Source organism: Carcharhinus amblyrhynchos, chromosome 3 (assembly GCF_965287045.1).
Source record: "Carcharhinus amblyrhynchos chromosome 3, sCarAmb.v2.hapA, whole genome shotgun sequence".
In the NCBI taxonomy this organism is placed as follows: domain Eukaryota; kingdom Metazoa; phylum Chordata; class Chondrichthyes; order Carcharhiniformes; family Carcharhinidae; genus Carcharhinus; species Carcharhinus amblyrhynchos.
Window position 1 is genome coordinate 3,072,024 of NC_137326.1, and position 13,360 is coordinate 3,085,383.

General features: G+C 47.7%; 1 protein-coding gene across 3 annotated transcripts in view; it reads left to right on the forward strand.

Moving 5' to 3' along the window:
- LOC145363006 (sodium- and chloride-dependent taurine transporter-like) overlaps positions 1 to 13,360 on the forward strand; it is a 74,093-nt gene that overhangs the window by 40,873 nt on the left and 19,860 nt on the right. For all 3 annotated transcript variants that reach the window (XM_080218627.1, XM_080218625.1, XM_080218626.1), the window contains 5 exons: positions 1,230 to 1,464; positions 6,330 to 6,462; positions 9,239 to 9,373; positions 11,069 to 11,172; positions 11,315 to 11,439. In XM_080218627.1, the coding sequence (XP_080074753.1) occupies positions 1,230 to 1,464; positions 6,330 to 6,462; positions 9,239 to 9,373; positions 11,069 to 11,172; positions 11,315 to 11,439 (732 nt within the window). The remainder of the gene's footprint in view (positions 1 to 1,229; positions 1,465 to 6,329; positions 6,463 to 9,238; positions 9,374 to 11,068; positions 11,173 to 11,314; positions 11,440 to 13,360) is intronic.

Genomic DNA, 13,360 nt, shown 5'->3' on the forward strand with positions numbered 1-13,360 from the left:
ACCCCCCTGCCCCCCTGACACTACGGGGCAATTCAGCATGGCTAATCTGCCTAAGTCGCACATCTTTGGAGTGTAGGAGGAAACCGGACCGTCCGGAGGAAACCCACACAGACACAAGAGGAACGTGCAAACTCCAGACAGACAGTGACCCAAGGCCAGAATTGAACCCGGCTCCCTGGCACTGTGAGGCAGCAGTGCAAACCACTGTGCCACCATTCTGCCCATTTACAGCATAGGAAGAGGCCCTTTGTGTCGATGTCGATCTTTCTCAGGATGTGGGCATTTCATAAGAACATAAGAACATAAGAAATAGGAGCAGGAGTAGGCCATCTGGCCCTTCGAGCCTGCCCCGCCATTCAATAAGATCATGGCTGATCTGTCGTGGCTCAGTTCCACATTCCCGCCCTCTCCCCATAACCCTTAATCCCCTCTCTTATCAAAAACCCATCAACCCGCTTCTTAAAAATATTTAGCGAGGCAGCCTCCACCACTTCAACGGGCAGAGAATTCCAGAGATTCACCACCCTTTGAGTGAAGAAGTTCCTCCTCAACTCCGTTCTGAACCGCCCCCCCTTTATCTTGAGGCTGTGCCCCCTAGTCCTACTGTCTTTTTTGAGCGGGAAGAGTCTTTCCACCTCTATCCTATCCATCCCATTCATCATCTTATACGTCTCAATGAGATCTCCCCTCATTCTTCTAAACTCTAATGAGTACAAGCCTAGTTTATTCAGCCTCTCCTCATAGCTCAACCCCCTCAACTCCGGTATCAGCCTAGTAAACCTCCTCTGCACTCCCTCCAAGGCCAAAATATCCTTGCGCAGGTGCGGCGCCCAAAACTGCACACAGTACTCCAGCTGCGGCCTCACCAATGCCCTATACAGCTGCAGCAAGACCTCCCTACTTTTATATTCAATTCCCCTCCAGCACTCACCGCCCTCCCATTGGTTGCCCTGAGAAGATGCTGCTGAAACTTCTTCATGAACCATTTCAGAGGGCAGGTCAGAGTCAACCACATCACTGTGAGAGTCACACCCAATGAGATCAGAATGGGGGCTAGGTGAGGGTTAGGGAGGTGCCCAATGTTCATGGAGATTGGGAAAAGTGGCTGAGGGGAGGGCTGAGTTCGGTGAGGGGGGAAGGAATCAGTGGGTGGGTGGCTGGTGGAATGTTAACTGTTTGCTTTCTTCCATGTGAAAAAGAATGATTATCTTGTGTCTCTGGTTGGCTAGGAATCGGCTGTGCATCCGTCGTCATTGTCTCCTTGTTGAATGTTTACTACATCGTAATTCTGGCCTGGGGACTCTACTACCTCTTCCAGACCTTTCAGAGTGAACTGCCCTGGGCTAGATGTGGCCACAAATGGAACACTCCGCACTGCATCGAGGACAAACTGAGGAGGAATCTCTCTGTCTGCATGACCTGCAATGGCACCAACCTCACGTCACCCGTGACAGAATTTTGGGAGTAAGGAAAGCCAGCAATTCCATTCTTGTGTCATTTTATATAAATCACATTTTGCCAAGATCAGGCGGCACACTTTGTGCCGATAACCTCTTCTCTCCTGAAAGTGGACAGCTGCAGGTTGTTGAATATGCCACCCCAGTGTGGACGGTACAAAGCTGGCTTGTCCATTGTAATGATGACTGTCCCTAGGCCTGCAGACCACTGTGTGGGCATAGTGGGTAAAACCATCCTTGCTCATTCAAAAAACCAGCATGGGCACAATGGGCTGAATGGCCTCTTTCTGAGCTGTATCAGCCACTGATTGTGCAAACTGTACAGACCTGGTATAAAGTCAAGTCAGTGGCCCAGTTGCAGAGGGCCAGGGAGGCTGCTGTCACATGTAGGACCCCTGATTGATTCCTATCCCTCATCCCTCTTCTTTCTACCCACCTATCAGCCCTCCGATCCTCTGCCCAATTTGGAAAGTTTCTAACTCTAAGTGTCCAATTGAACAATCTGCTCTGTGATTTGTCACTCAGATGATCTCTGAATCCACCTTGTTTCCTTTCAGCACCGACTCAGCCAGTCCCCTCTGGATATTCACCACCTCCATTTGACTCGAACTTGCTCTCAATCTCAGTTACTTCCATCTGAACCCAACTCACTTTCTCTTTGTAACACTGGCTGTGTGGATGGCACTTTCTGCTCTCTGTCCAATTTGAAGATTTTTCATTGGGCGCCAGTCACTGCCCCGTATCAGAACTCGCACCAAGCCCCGTACACCCAACAGTGCCTATGTGCTTTGGCCTACTCTAGCTCCCAGTCCAGTCCAACAATTGTTCAATGCTAACATTTCGAACCTTGTTTTTAAATTTTTCTATGGCCTTTTCTTGTAATCTCATCCAAACCACCAAGATCTCTGCACACTTCCAATTTCCTAATTTCGCCTCTTCAGCATCCCCTGATTCTCTCACTTCACCATGGGTGACCATGCCTTTAGCTTCCTGGGCCCCAAGCACAACAGTTCTAAAACCTACCAAACTGTTGGTTACCTAATGTCTCCTTCTGTGTCTCAATGACCATTTGTATTCTACTCTCCTGTGAAGCACACTGGGACACTTCTACTGTGTTAACTGAGCTATAGGAATGTAAGTTGTTGTTGACTCTGCTCCTTACACTAATCTCTCCCTCACCTGTACACCAGTGTCTCTCCTTTCCTGCCAGGTCTCCACTATCCATCTTAAGCTTTAATTTTTGCAATTAATTTAGGATTTTCAGGTTAATTGGAATTAACTTCTTCAACTCCTTTCCTGCGAAGATCCCAACACTTTCCATTTCTCCCATCTCCATGATGACGTGTCCAGGTTTTTCGACAGGCGACCATCTTCCTCGGTCCTAGCTCTCAATTGTCAGTGGTGAACACATGTCTACATTCAAAGACCATCCCTTCTCTTACAACCCAACCCTTATCAAGCATGTTATTCAGCTCAAAGTTCCACCATCCAGCACATCATTCCATCACCAACGATATCTTCACCTCCACCATCCCACAGAGGAATATTCCTTGACAGAGGAATCTTCCTTCCTGAGTCACCTCCCCATGCCACATCCAATGTACAAGACCTGCCCCAAGACCTCTTTCCAACCTCTGTTTGAAGCCACTTCATCCATTTCCTTTTCAAGTCCATCCTCATGGTGGGACCTCAGGTACACTAGAGAAAGCAGCAACCGATTTGATACTAGATGTGGTTCAGAGGGTGGCAAGGGAGTCAGATGGTCCCTGAGTGTTCAGTTTGGGCACGCAAACCCCAGTGCCCGTGCTAAAGGACTGCTGCATAGTTAGAAATGCCGTCTTTCAAATGAGACATTTCACCCAGACCCTCATCTGCCCTCTCGGGTGGATGGTTGAAGATCCGGCAGCCACTATTTGGGGAAGAATTGGGTAGTCCCCCCCAGTGCCCTGGACAATATTTATCCCTCAGCCAACATCACCAAAACATTTGATCAGTATCATAGTGTCATTTGTGGGATCTTGCTGTGCACAAATTGGCTGCTCTTCCTACATTTCGGCAGTGACTACACTTCAAAAGCACGTCATTGGCTGTAAAGCACATTGTTGTCCCATGGTTGTAAAACTCTCTGTATCGTTTCATTAAACATCTCCACGGTGTCCTCAGGTCTGATCCTGTCCTCTCTGCGGACTGACATTTCTACTGCGGCTCTCCCTTTCCTGATCCACCCTTCCAGCCATGCACACTGAGAGCAAACCCAGATGAATGAAAGCTTGGGAATTGAGGTCTCGTCTGCTGCTTGATGTTCTACAACTCTCCTGTCCTGAGCACTGATCGTGTGTTACTCCCCGGGTCATGTCTCTCACTCTCGGTGATTAGCTCTGCCAAATACGTCTTCCTTTTCTCATGCCTGACGGTCATTCCATTGCCTTGCTAATGGTGCAGAGTGTAGCCAGTTGTGAATCAGGAACAGCAGCATTCCCTTGCAGTACGATATTAATAAACAGGTTGGGTTTCCCAGCAAACTGGAGACTTACCCATCATCCTTTCATCTTGCTGCTTTCAGAAATTCTGTTTTACTCTGTTCTGTTTTAAAGCTTATGAAACTTTGAGTCATTGTCCCAACAGCAGAAACACGAGCCTATTACAGTGAGCACGGCATGTTGTGGCTGGTGGACTTAAACATATTTCTTCACTCTGCTCTGTAATATAAACAGCCTCTTCAGTTCTTCTCCTGACTGTTAACAAAGATCTGCAGCCAGCACATTAACCTCTCCTTTTTCTTTCCAGATTTGAGGAACCAATCCTGTGTCTCCAACATTTTCTGCTTTTAATTCAGACTTTGTCATTTCTCCAACAAGAATGGGGAGTGAAACAGAAATGTTCCTAAAGAAACAACATAGGGTAGGATTTTATCACCTCGCTTGGGCGAGGCTTGTAAAATCCCGCCCGAGGCCAATGGAGAATTCCATTCTGCAAGCCTCTCCTGCCCCGATTCTGGGGCGGATGAGGCAATAGAAGTCTGGCCATGAAATCCACACACAGTGGGGAAGGGGTTGAGGCAGAGTAAGAGGGAGCTTTACTCTGAATCTAATCCCTGCTGTACCTGTCCTGGGAGTGTGTGATGGGGGGACAGTGTAGAGGGAGCTTTACTCTGTATCTAACCCCGTGCTGTACCTGTCCTGGGAGTGTTTGATGGGGGACAGTGTAGAGGGAGCTTTACTCTCTATCTAACCCCATGCTGTACCTGTCCTGGGAGTGTTTGATGGGGACAGTGTAGAGGGAGCTTTACTCTGTATCTAAACCTGTGCTCTCCTAATTCTAGGAGTGTTTGATGGGGACAGTATTGAGGGAGCTTTACTCTGTATCTAAACCCCGTGCTGTAGTTGTCCTGGGAGTGTTTGTTGGGGACAGTATAGAGGGAGCTTTACTCTGTATCTAAATCTGTGCTTTACCTGTCCTGGGAGTGTTTGATGGGGACAGTGTAGAGGGAGCTTTACTCTGTATCTAAACCTGTGCTGTACCTGTCCTGGGAGTGTTTGATGGGGGGACAGTGTAGAGGGAGCTTTACTCTGTATCTAACCCCGTGCTGTACCTGTCCTGGGAGTGTTTGATGGGGGGACAGTGTAGAGGGAGCTTTACTCTGTATCTAAACCTGTGCTGTACCTGTCCTGGGAGTGTCTGATGGGGACAGTGTAGAGGGAGCTTTACTCTGTATCTAAACCTGTGCTGCTCTCACCCTTGTGAGTGTTTGATGCTATCACTGTGTGTCTGAGATATTATCCCCATAATGACTCCCTAAGTCATTGAAATTAAATGCTTTTGAATAGATATATACTATATATATTTATTTATAGTTTGATAAGTTGCTGTATAAGCTAAGAGGGGATGTTTTTCAAATATAAGCACGGATGTTTTGAGATCAGTTTGTACAACTATTTGTGTTTTCGCTGTTATCTTACAGTTTTACTGCCTCTGTGCCACTTGTAAACACATGGCGGTGTCTTGTACTGTGGGCAGAGGGGTGCCCGAGCTGCCCACTCAGCGGTCCAGAACACTAAACCGCGTAGATGAATGGGACAGGATCAATGTCACTCCATTCATTGGGAATCCTTAATAATCCTTTATCCTTGAATTTGCGAGACCATGCCAGGGTTCCTTATTGTGATGTCGAGGTCACAAACAGAGTCAATTGGAAGTTGTTTTAATTCAAAGGTAGCCCTTGGCTATTTTGTTTTTTAATCTTTACCAAAGACATTTATTTTGCATGCCAGCTTTCACCCCTCCGAGGACCCCGGGGCATGCTCGCCTGCTTTCAGTGAGCATGTTAACAGCAGCACTGTCCGAATGGGACCGTGGCACGTGCCTTCATTTCACTTCTTTGCTTCTCTGTTTGTTTTTGCCCTTCGAATAATATTGCTTTTTTCTCTCTCTCCCTCTCTCCATTCCTCTCCCGCTCTGCTTTTTCTTCTTTCTCTCTTCTCCCTCTGATACTGTCTCCCTCCTCTCTCCCTCCTGCTCACTCTCTATCTATTTGTTCCCCTCGTTCCCTCTTTGTTTCTGTCTCCGGCTCTCTATTTCTCTTTTCACCTCTTCCTCTCCCTTCCTCTTCCACTCCCCTTTATTCTTATTCTTTCCTTTTCCGTTTCTCTTTTTCTCTTCCCCTCTTTGTGTCTCTTTCTGTCTAATCTCTCCCCCTCTCTCTCTTCTTCCCTCCCTTTCATTTCCCTTCTCCCTTTCATTCTCTTCCATTCTGTTTCTGTCTCTCTAATCTCACTTCCCTCCATAACTCACTCTCTCTCCCTCTTCACCTCTGTCTCTTCTCTCTTTAACTCTCGTGCCCTCTCCCTGTCTCTCTCCCCCTCACTTTCCCAGGCGGAAGGTGTTAGGCCTGTCTAGCGGAATTGACCACGCAGGTTCTCTGAGGTGGGAACTAGCTCTCTGTCTCCTGGCCGCTTGGGTTGTCTGTTTCTTCTGCATTTGGAAAGGTGTCCGATCAACGGGAAAGGTGAGGCTGAAGATATTTTGATTAATGGTTCACACAGAGGTCTTTTACTTTTCACAGTCTTACCGTGTGCGCTTCCCCCACCTCCCCCCCATCCAATCAGTTAACCTCTGCCCTTATCTGTGTTCATTAGACAATATGACTACACTGGAATGCTGAGGTCATTGGAGGCACTATATATGGCTCCTCACTATCTCTTTAACCTCCTTGAGCCCTACAACACTCCACAATCACTGCACTCCTCTAATTCTGGCCTCTGCACACCCCCTGATTTTAGTCAATCCACCACTGGCAGACGGGCCTTCAGTATCTGGGTACCCAAGCTGTGGAAATCCCTCCCAAAACCTCTCTACCCTCCTCCTCCCACGCGAAGCTCAGAAATTGGCTCACTCCAACTCCTACTTTTTGACCACAAATGGCATCAAAGTGATTAATTCTCCTCCCCCTGTGTAAGAGTGATGAAGAATTGAGTTCAGTCTCTTTGTGTCAGTTTGCGCTGGCCTGCTGTATTTTCCTGCATTTAGTACAGACATTTAATGAACTCTGATCAGAATGGTGTCAAGCCAATATTTACACTTGCTGACCCACTATGAGTTCTTGCAGTGGCCCTGGGTGATCTCTTGTCACTTAAACCAAATAAAATGCTCTCACTGTGCATGCAACTCCAAAGATTCACCTCACTGAGCTCATCACACAGAGGCCTGGACTAATGACCCTGCATCCAGAGTTCAAATCCCACCAGCAGTAGAATTTAAATTCTTTTGTGGGATGGGAGCATCGCTGGTAAGGCTGACGCCCATCCCTCGAGAAGGTCCCTGACAATGGAGTGGCTTGCCAGGTCATTTCAGGTGGCAGTTAAGAGCCAACCACATTGCGGTGGCTCTGGAGACACACATAGGCCAGTCTGGGTAAGGACGGCAGATTTCCTTCCGTAAAGGAAATTAGTGAACCAAAAATAAAGACAGAAAATGCTGGAAACATGCAGCAGGTCTGGCAGCATCTGAGGAGAGAAATGGGTTTGTATGGTCAACACGAGACTACCTTTTATTAATTGAATTTAAATTCCTGTTGGAATTTGAACCCGTGTCCCCGGAACATCAGCCTTAGTCCAGTGGAAATGGTCGAGAACTTCAAGTTTTTAGCTGTTCAGACCACCAACATCTGGTCCTTGTCCCTCCATGCTGACACTATAGTTAAAAAAGCCCACCAACGCCTCTACTTTCTCAGGAGGCTAACAAAATTTGGCATGTCTGCTACAACGCACCAATTTTTACAGATGCACCATAGAAAGCATTCTTTCCCGATGTATCACAGCTTGGTATGGCTCTTGCTTGGCCCAACACCACAATAAACTGCAAAGGGTTGTGAATGCAACCCAGTCCATCACTCAAACCAGCCTCCCATCCATTGACTCTGGCTACACTTTTTGCTGCCTCGAAAAAGCAGCCAGCATAATTAAGGACCCATGCACCCCGGATATTCTCTCTTCTGCCTTCTTCCATCAAGAAAAAGATATAAAAGTCTGAGGTCACGTACCAACTGACTCGAGAACAGCTTCTTCCCTGCGCCTGTTAGACTTTTAAATGGACCTACCTCGCATTAAGTTGATCTTTCTCTACACTCTAGCTATGATGCAACAGTACATTCTGCACCCTCCTTTTCTTCTTCCCAATGTATCCTATGTACGGTATGCTTTGTTTGGCATGCAAGAAATAATACTTTTCATCATATATCAATACATGTGACAATATTACATCAAATCAAAAGACATTAGCACGATGGCAGCGTCACCCAAATTACTCTGGATTTTAAAATGTTAGTCACAATAATGATGCTTGAGAAACTGCTGCATCACCCGGAAACCCACCTGGTTCACTAATGTCCTTTAGGGAAGGAAATCTGCCGTCCTTACCAGGCCTGGCCCACATGAGTCCAGAGCCACAGCAATGTGGTCGGCTCTTAAATGTCCTCTGAATGGCTGAGCAAACAAGTTGATTGTCAGGGAGGCAGCTCACCACCACCTGCCTAAGGGCATTTTGGTTTGGGCAATAAATGCTGGCCTAGCCAGTAACTCCCACACACAGTTTGAAAGAATAAAAAATCCCCTCGCACAACAAATGTCTGGCAATTTTAAGGGGAGAGAGTTCTAGATTCCCACTCCCTTTTGTGTGAGGAAGTGCTTCTTGACATCACCCCTGAAAAGCCTGGTTCTCATTTTAAGTTTCTGCCCATTTTGTTCCAAACTCTTCCCCCCACCTTCCTCCTCCAACCTCACCCAACCCCATCAAGAGGAAATGGTTTCTCTGCACTGACTCTGTTAAATCTGTTCAATTGTTTTAGACACCTGATAAGATCACTCCTTAACCTTCTACACTCGGGAATACAAATCTAGTTACAGACCCTATCCTCGCAATTTAATCCTTTCAACCCTGGGGGCATCTATTCCTGATGCCCTCCAAGGTCAGACTCTCTTTTCTGTGGTGTGGGGCCCAGAACTGAACCCAGTTACTCCAGGTGGACTCTGACCAAGTCTCTGTACAACTGAATCATCGCTTCATTCCCCATTGAATTCCAATCCCATTGAGGTAAAGGCCAACATCCATTGGACTCTTTGATTATCTTCAAAACCTGTCCATGGTTTTTGGTGATTTGTGTACACACACTCAAATCTCTCTGCTCTTCCAATCACTTCTCCATCGAGCTTTGTGTTTTTCACAGGCCCAAGGGTTCAGGGGGCTTTTGCTGATGTGATTAATCAATATTCTTGTCTGCTAAACAGGTTGTTTATATCACTGCGACCTTTCCCTTCTTGATGCTATTGGTGTTGTTGATACGTGGAGTGACTCTGCCAGGCGCAGCTCAGGGAATCAAGTTTTATCTGTATCCTGATATAACACGCCTTGGTGATCCACAAGTAAGTGTGTTGCTGCGGTAATGACAGGGTTAAACCCAGGCTGCCGGGGCACTGTCAGGGTTAAACCCAGCCTGCCGGGTAATGACAGGGTTAAACCCAGGCTGCCGGGGCATTGTCAGGGTTAAATCCAGCCTGCCAGATAATGACAGGGTTAAACACAGCTTGCGGGGTAATGACAGGGTTAAACACAGGCTGCCGGGGCATTGTCAGGGTTAAATCCAGCCTACCGGGTAATTTCAGGGTTAAACCCAGGCTGCCAGGGCATTGTCAGGGTTAAATCCAACCTGCCAGATAATGACAGGGTTAAACACAGCTTGCCGGGCAATGACAGGGTTAAACCCAGCCTACCGGGCAATGACAGGGTTAAACCCAGCCTCCCAGGGCATTGACAGGGTTAAACCCAGCCTCCCGGGCAATGACAGGGTTAAACCCAGCTTGCCGGGTAATGACAGGGTTAAACCCAGCCTCCCGGGGCATTGTCAGGGTTAAATCCAGCCTGATGGGTAATGACAGGGTTAAACACAGCCTCCCGGGGCATTGACTGAGTTAAACCCAGCCCTCTGAATCTCACCTCTTGCCCACAATGAACATGGCCAATTTCAGAGATGATAGATTCTGATTGCATCTGCAGTTTTAATAAACACACTGTACTGTAAAAACATGATCATTTTCACTATCACTGGGTCAAAATCCTACAACTGCCTTCCTAACACCATTGTGGATATACCTACACAAGGACTGCAATGATTCAAGAAGGGAGCTCACCACCACCACCATCTCAAGGGCAAGCAACTGCATCCTATTAAAGAATTTGAAACAAGCTATTTTTATGCACTTCCTCATCTTCAATCTATTCAGCAAATCACACAGGAGCAAAACAGTTTGTTGTAATATTCTCTGATGATCAGTGCTTCAGAATACAAGCTGATAAACAGTTGGAAAATGATCTCAATCTACCTGAGACCTGTTGACAGAACTGGTTCTCACACCTCAGTGCCTGACAGTGCTGCTTATTAACCTTCCACCCTTCAAGATGGTGATGGTCCCAACGTTAAACCCCAGACTGATCTCGGGCAGAGTAAGGATTTCTACTGATTGGTCTCAGCACTCTGATCACTAGCTGGTAATGGGGAGTGCCGATGTGAATGAGCATCAAGCCGGGAGGGGATTCCCATACAGTGTGAGGCCCACTATGCTCAAACAGCCAACCACACTCCTGGAGGAGAATGGCTGCTTGTACAAGGCAGGGGCTGAGGGCTCTACATGAGGGGGCTGAACCCCAACACAGGCTGGAAAAATGAAACACTCAATAATACAATTCTGTATTGCACTGTGTTTGTCCCCCTTGGCTAATCAACTGTCTCCTTCTTTCTCCCCCTTCTTTCTCTTTCTCTCCCTCTTTTCCCCTGTTGCACTTTTTCTCTTCCTTGAAACCTCATTCCCATTCTTTCTCTTATGTTTTCTCTCTTTCTTTCTCTCTTCCTCCCTTTCTTTTTCCCTCCTCCCTTGTTCTCTTTCTCTCCTCCCCCCTCGTTCTCTCATTCTCTCACCACTTCTCTCTCTCCCCCGCCCTCTCTCTTTCCCCATCTCCCTGCCCCTCAATCATTCTCTCTTTCTCCCCTTTCTCCCTCTCTCTACCCTCTCATTTTCTCGCTCTCCTCTCTCTCTCTCCTCCCTCTCTCTTGTTCTCTCTAGGTATGGATTGATGCTGGGACTCAGATCTTCTTCTCTTATGCAATCTGTTTGGGAGCGATGACATCACTGGGAAGTTACAACAAATACAAGTATAACTGTTACCGGTACGTGCCGAGTTGGGGGGGAGTTTATCAGATGGGGAGGGGAGGGTGGCGGGTGATTGGGAAGAAAAGTGGGTCTGTTGACACAGGTCCTGTTCGGCACCTTATTAACTTGATACATCAATTATGACATATGTACAAATAGGGACTGTATGCTCCTGGGATGTCTCAACAGCGGCACCAGTTTTGTATCGGGCTTCGCCATATTTTCCATCCTTGGCTTCATGGCTCAAGAACAAGGGGTGGACATAGCGGATGTAGCGGAGTCAGGTACGAGCAGCACCCAGTACAACCGACAACGTAATGAATCTGCGCAACTTAGACATTTGATCAGTCTTTAATCATTATCTTTGTAGCATGCGTAATCCTAGCTTTGTGCTGTACGAGTTGATCCTCTGTCTGATTTTAACTGGCAAATATTCCTGCCCAGCTTTTCAGACAAACAACTAATCAAGGGGCTGTTTGCGCCCCGATCCCACTCCCCCCTCCCCACCTTCCTGACGTGCTGTATATCGGCTCCCTTTCCCTCGTTTAGTCAGTTGCAGTTGGGCGGGGGGTGGGGTGAGGGGGGTGGTGATCTCCTCTAGTGACCAGTGGACAGGCTGTGATGCCAGTGTTAAATAACACTTCACCGAGTGGCCAACAGTTGGCATCTCCCTCTCGATTGTCAGTTGCTGGCAAACTTTTAAGTAACTTGTGATTGGTTGTGCTTGGCAGTGTGACTGTGTCATGTTGGTATGCTGGGAAGGTATTCTAGGTGTTCTGGACTATTCCATGTCCCCACTTACTCCATTGCCAGCTGTGGTGGTGGTGGGGGGGGTGGCGTGGAATGGTGGGGGTGCTGCTTTTCCCTCCATTCCTCTCTCTAGAGCTGATGAGAGAGGGGTGGAGGGTAAACAACATTGCCACCATCCCCAGACACCCACACTCCACCCTTACCGCCCCTCAGCCCATCTCCTCACTGCTGGCTAGAAGCCAGCTGCTTGTGATGCCTTTGTTGGGGATCAGTCCAGTTGTCTGTTTGTTGCTGCCTTTGGTGGGGGCACTCTGGAGTCAGTACTTTCAGCGGAGTCCCTGTCTCCAGCCGTGAACACATTATTGATCAATTGTGACTGGTTACCAAAACAACTGCACACTTTTGAACCACTTTTTTCCATGTAGTCCCATGTGTCCATCAATCTCAATTAATGGCATGTTGCAGGGTTAGGCAACAGAGTGAGAACCTGAACAAGCCCAGTGGAGCTTTGATCACCAGTCCTGGGGGCAGCAGACGGGCCAATGCGAGACAGGAGTGATGGTCTCACTACTTCTCTATGTCTTTGTCATTGGGTTTCAGTCTACCACACTGGTACATGACTGAGTCCCCACCACCTTCTCATATATGTTCTCAATGGGCAAGGATCATAGCAACAACTTCCTCCCAGCAGAGAGGTTCAATGCTGAGAGGCACACTCAGTCTGTAAGGACAACTGGTGCAATCATGGGTTACATTTATGAGATTAATGCTAAGGTACATTCATGAGGATAATGTAGAGGGAGCTTTACTCTGTAACTAACCCTGTGCTGTACCTGTCCTGGGAGTGTTTGATGAGGGACAGTGTAGAGGGAGCTTTACTCTGTATCTAACCCCGTGCTGTACCTGTCCTGGGAGCGTTTGATGGGGACAGTATAAAGGGAGCTTTATTCTGTATCTAACCCCACGCTGTACCTGTCCTGGGTGTGTTTGATGGAACAGTGTCGAGGGAGCTTTATTCTGTATCTCATCCCGTGCTGTACCTGTCCTGGGAGTGTTTGATGGAAACACTGTAGAGGGAGCTTTACTCTGTACCTAACCCCGTGCTGTACCTGTCCTGGGAGTGTTTGTTGGGGACAGCGTAGAGGGAGCTTTACTCTGTATCTAACCCCATGCTGTACCTGTCCTGGGAGTGTTTGATGGGGGTCAGTGTAGAGGGAGCATTACTCTGTATCTAACCCCGTGCTGTACCTGTCCTGGGAGTGTTTGATGGGGGACAGTGTAGAGGGAGCTTTACTCTGTATCTAACCCTGTGCTGTACCTGTCCTGGGAGTGTTTGATGGGGACAGTGTAGAGGGAGCTTTACTCTGTATCTAACCCCGTGCTGTACCTGTCCTGGGAGTGTTTGATGGGGGACAGTGTAGAGGGAGCTTTACTCTGTATCTAACCCCGTGCTGT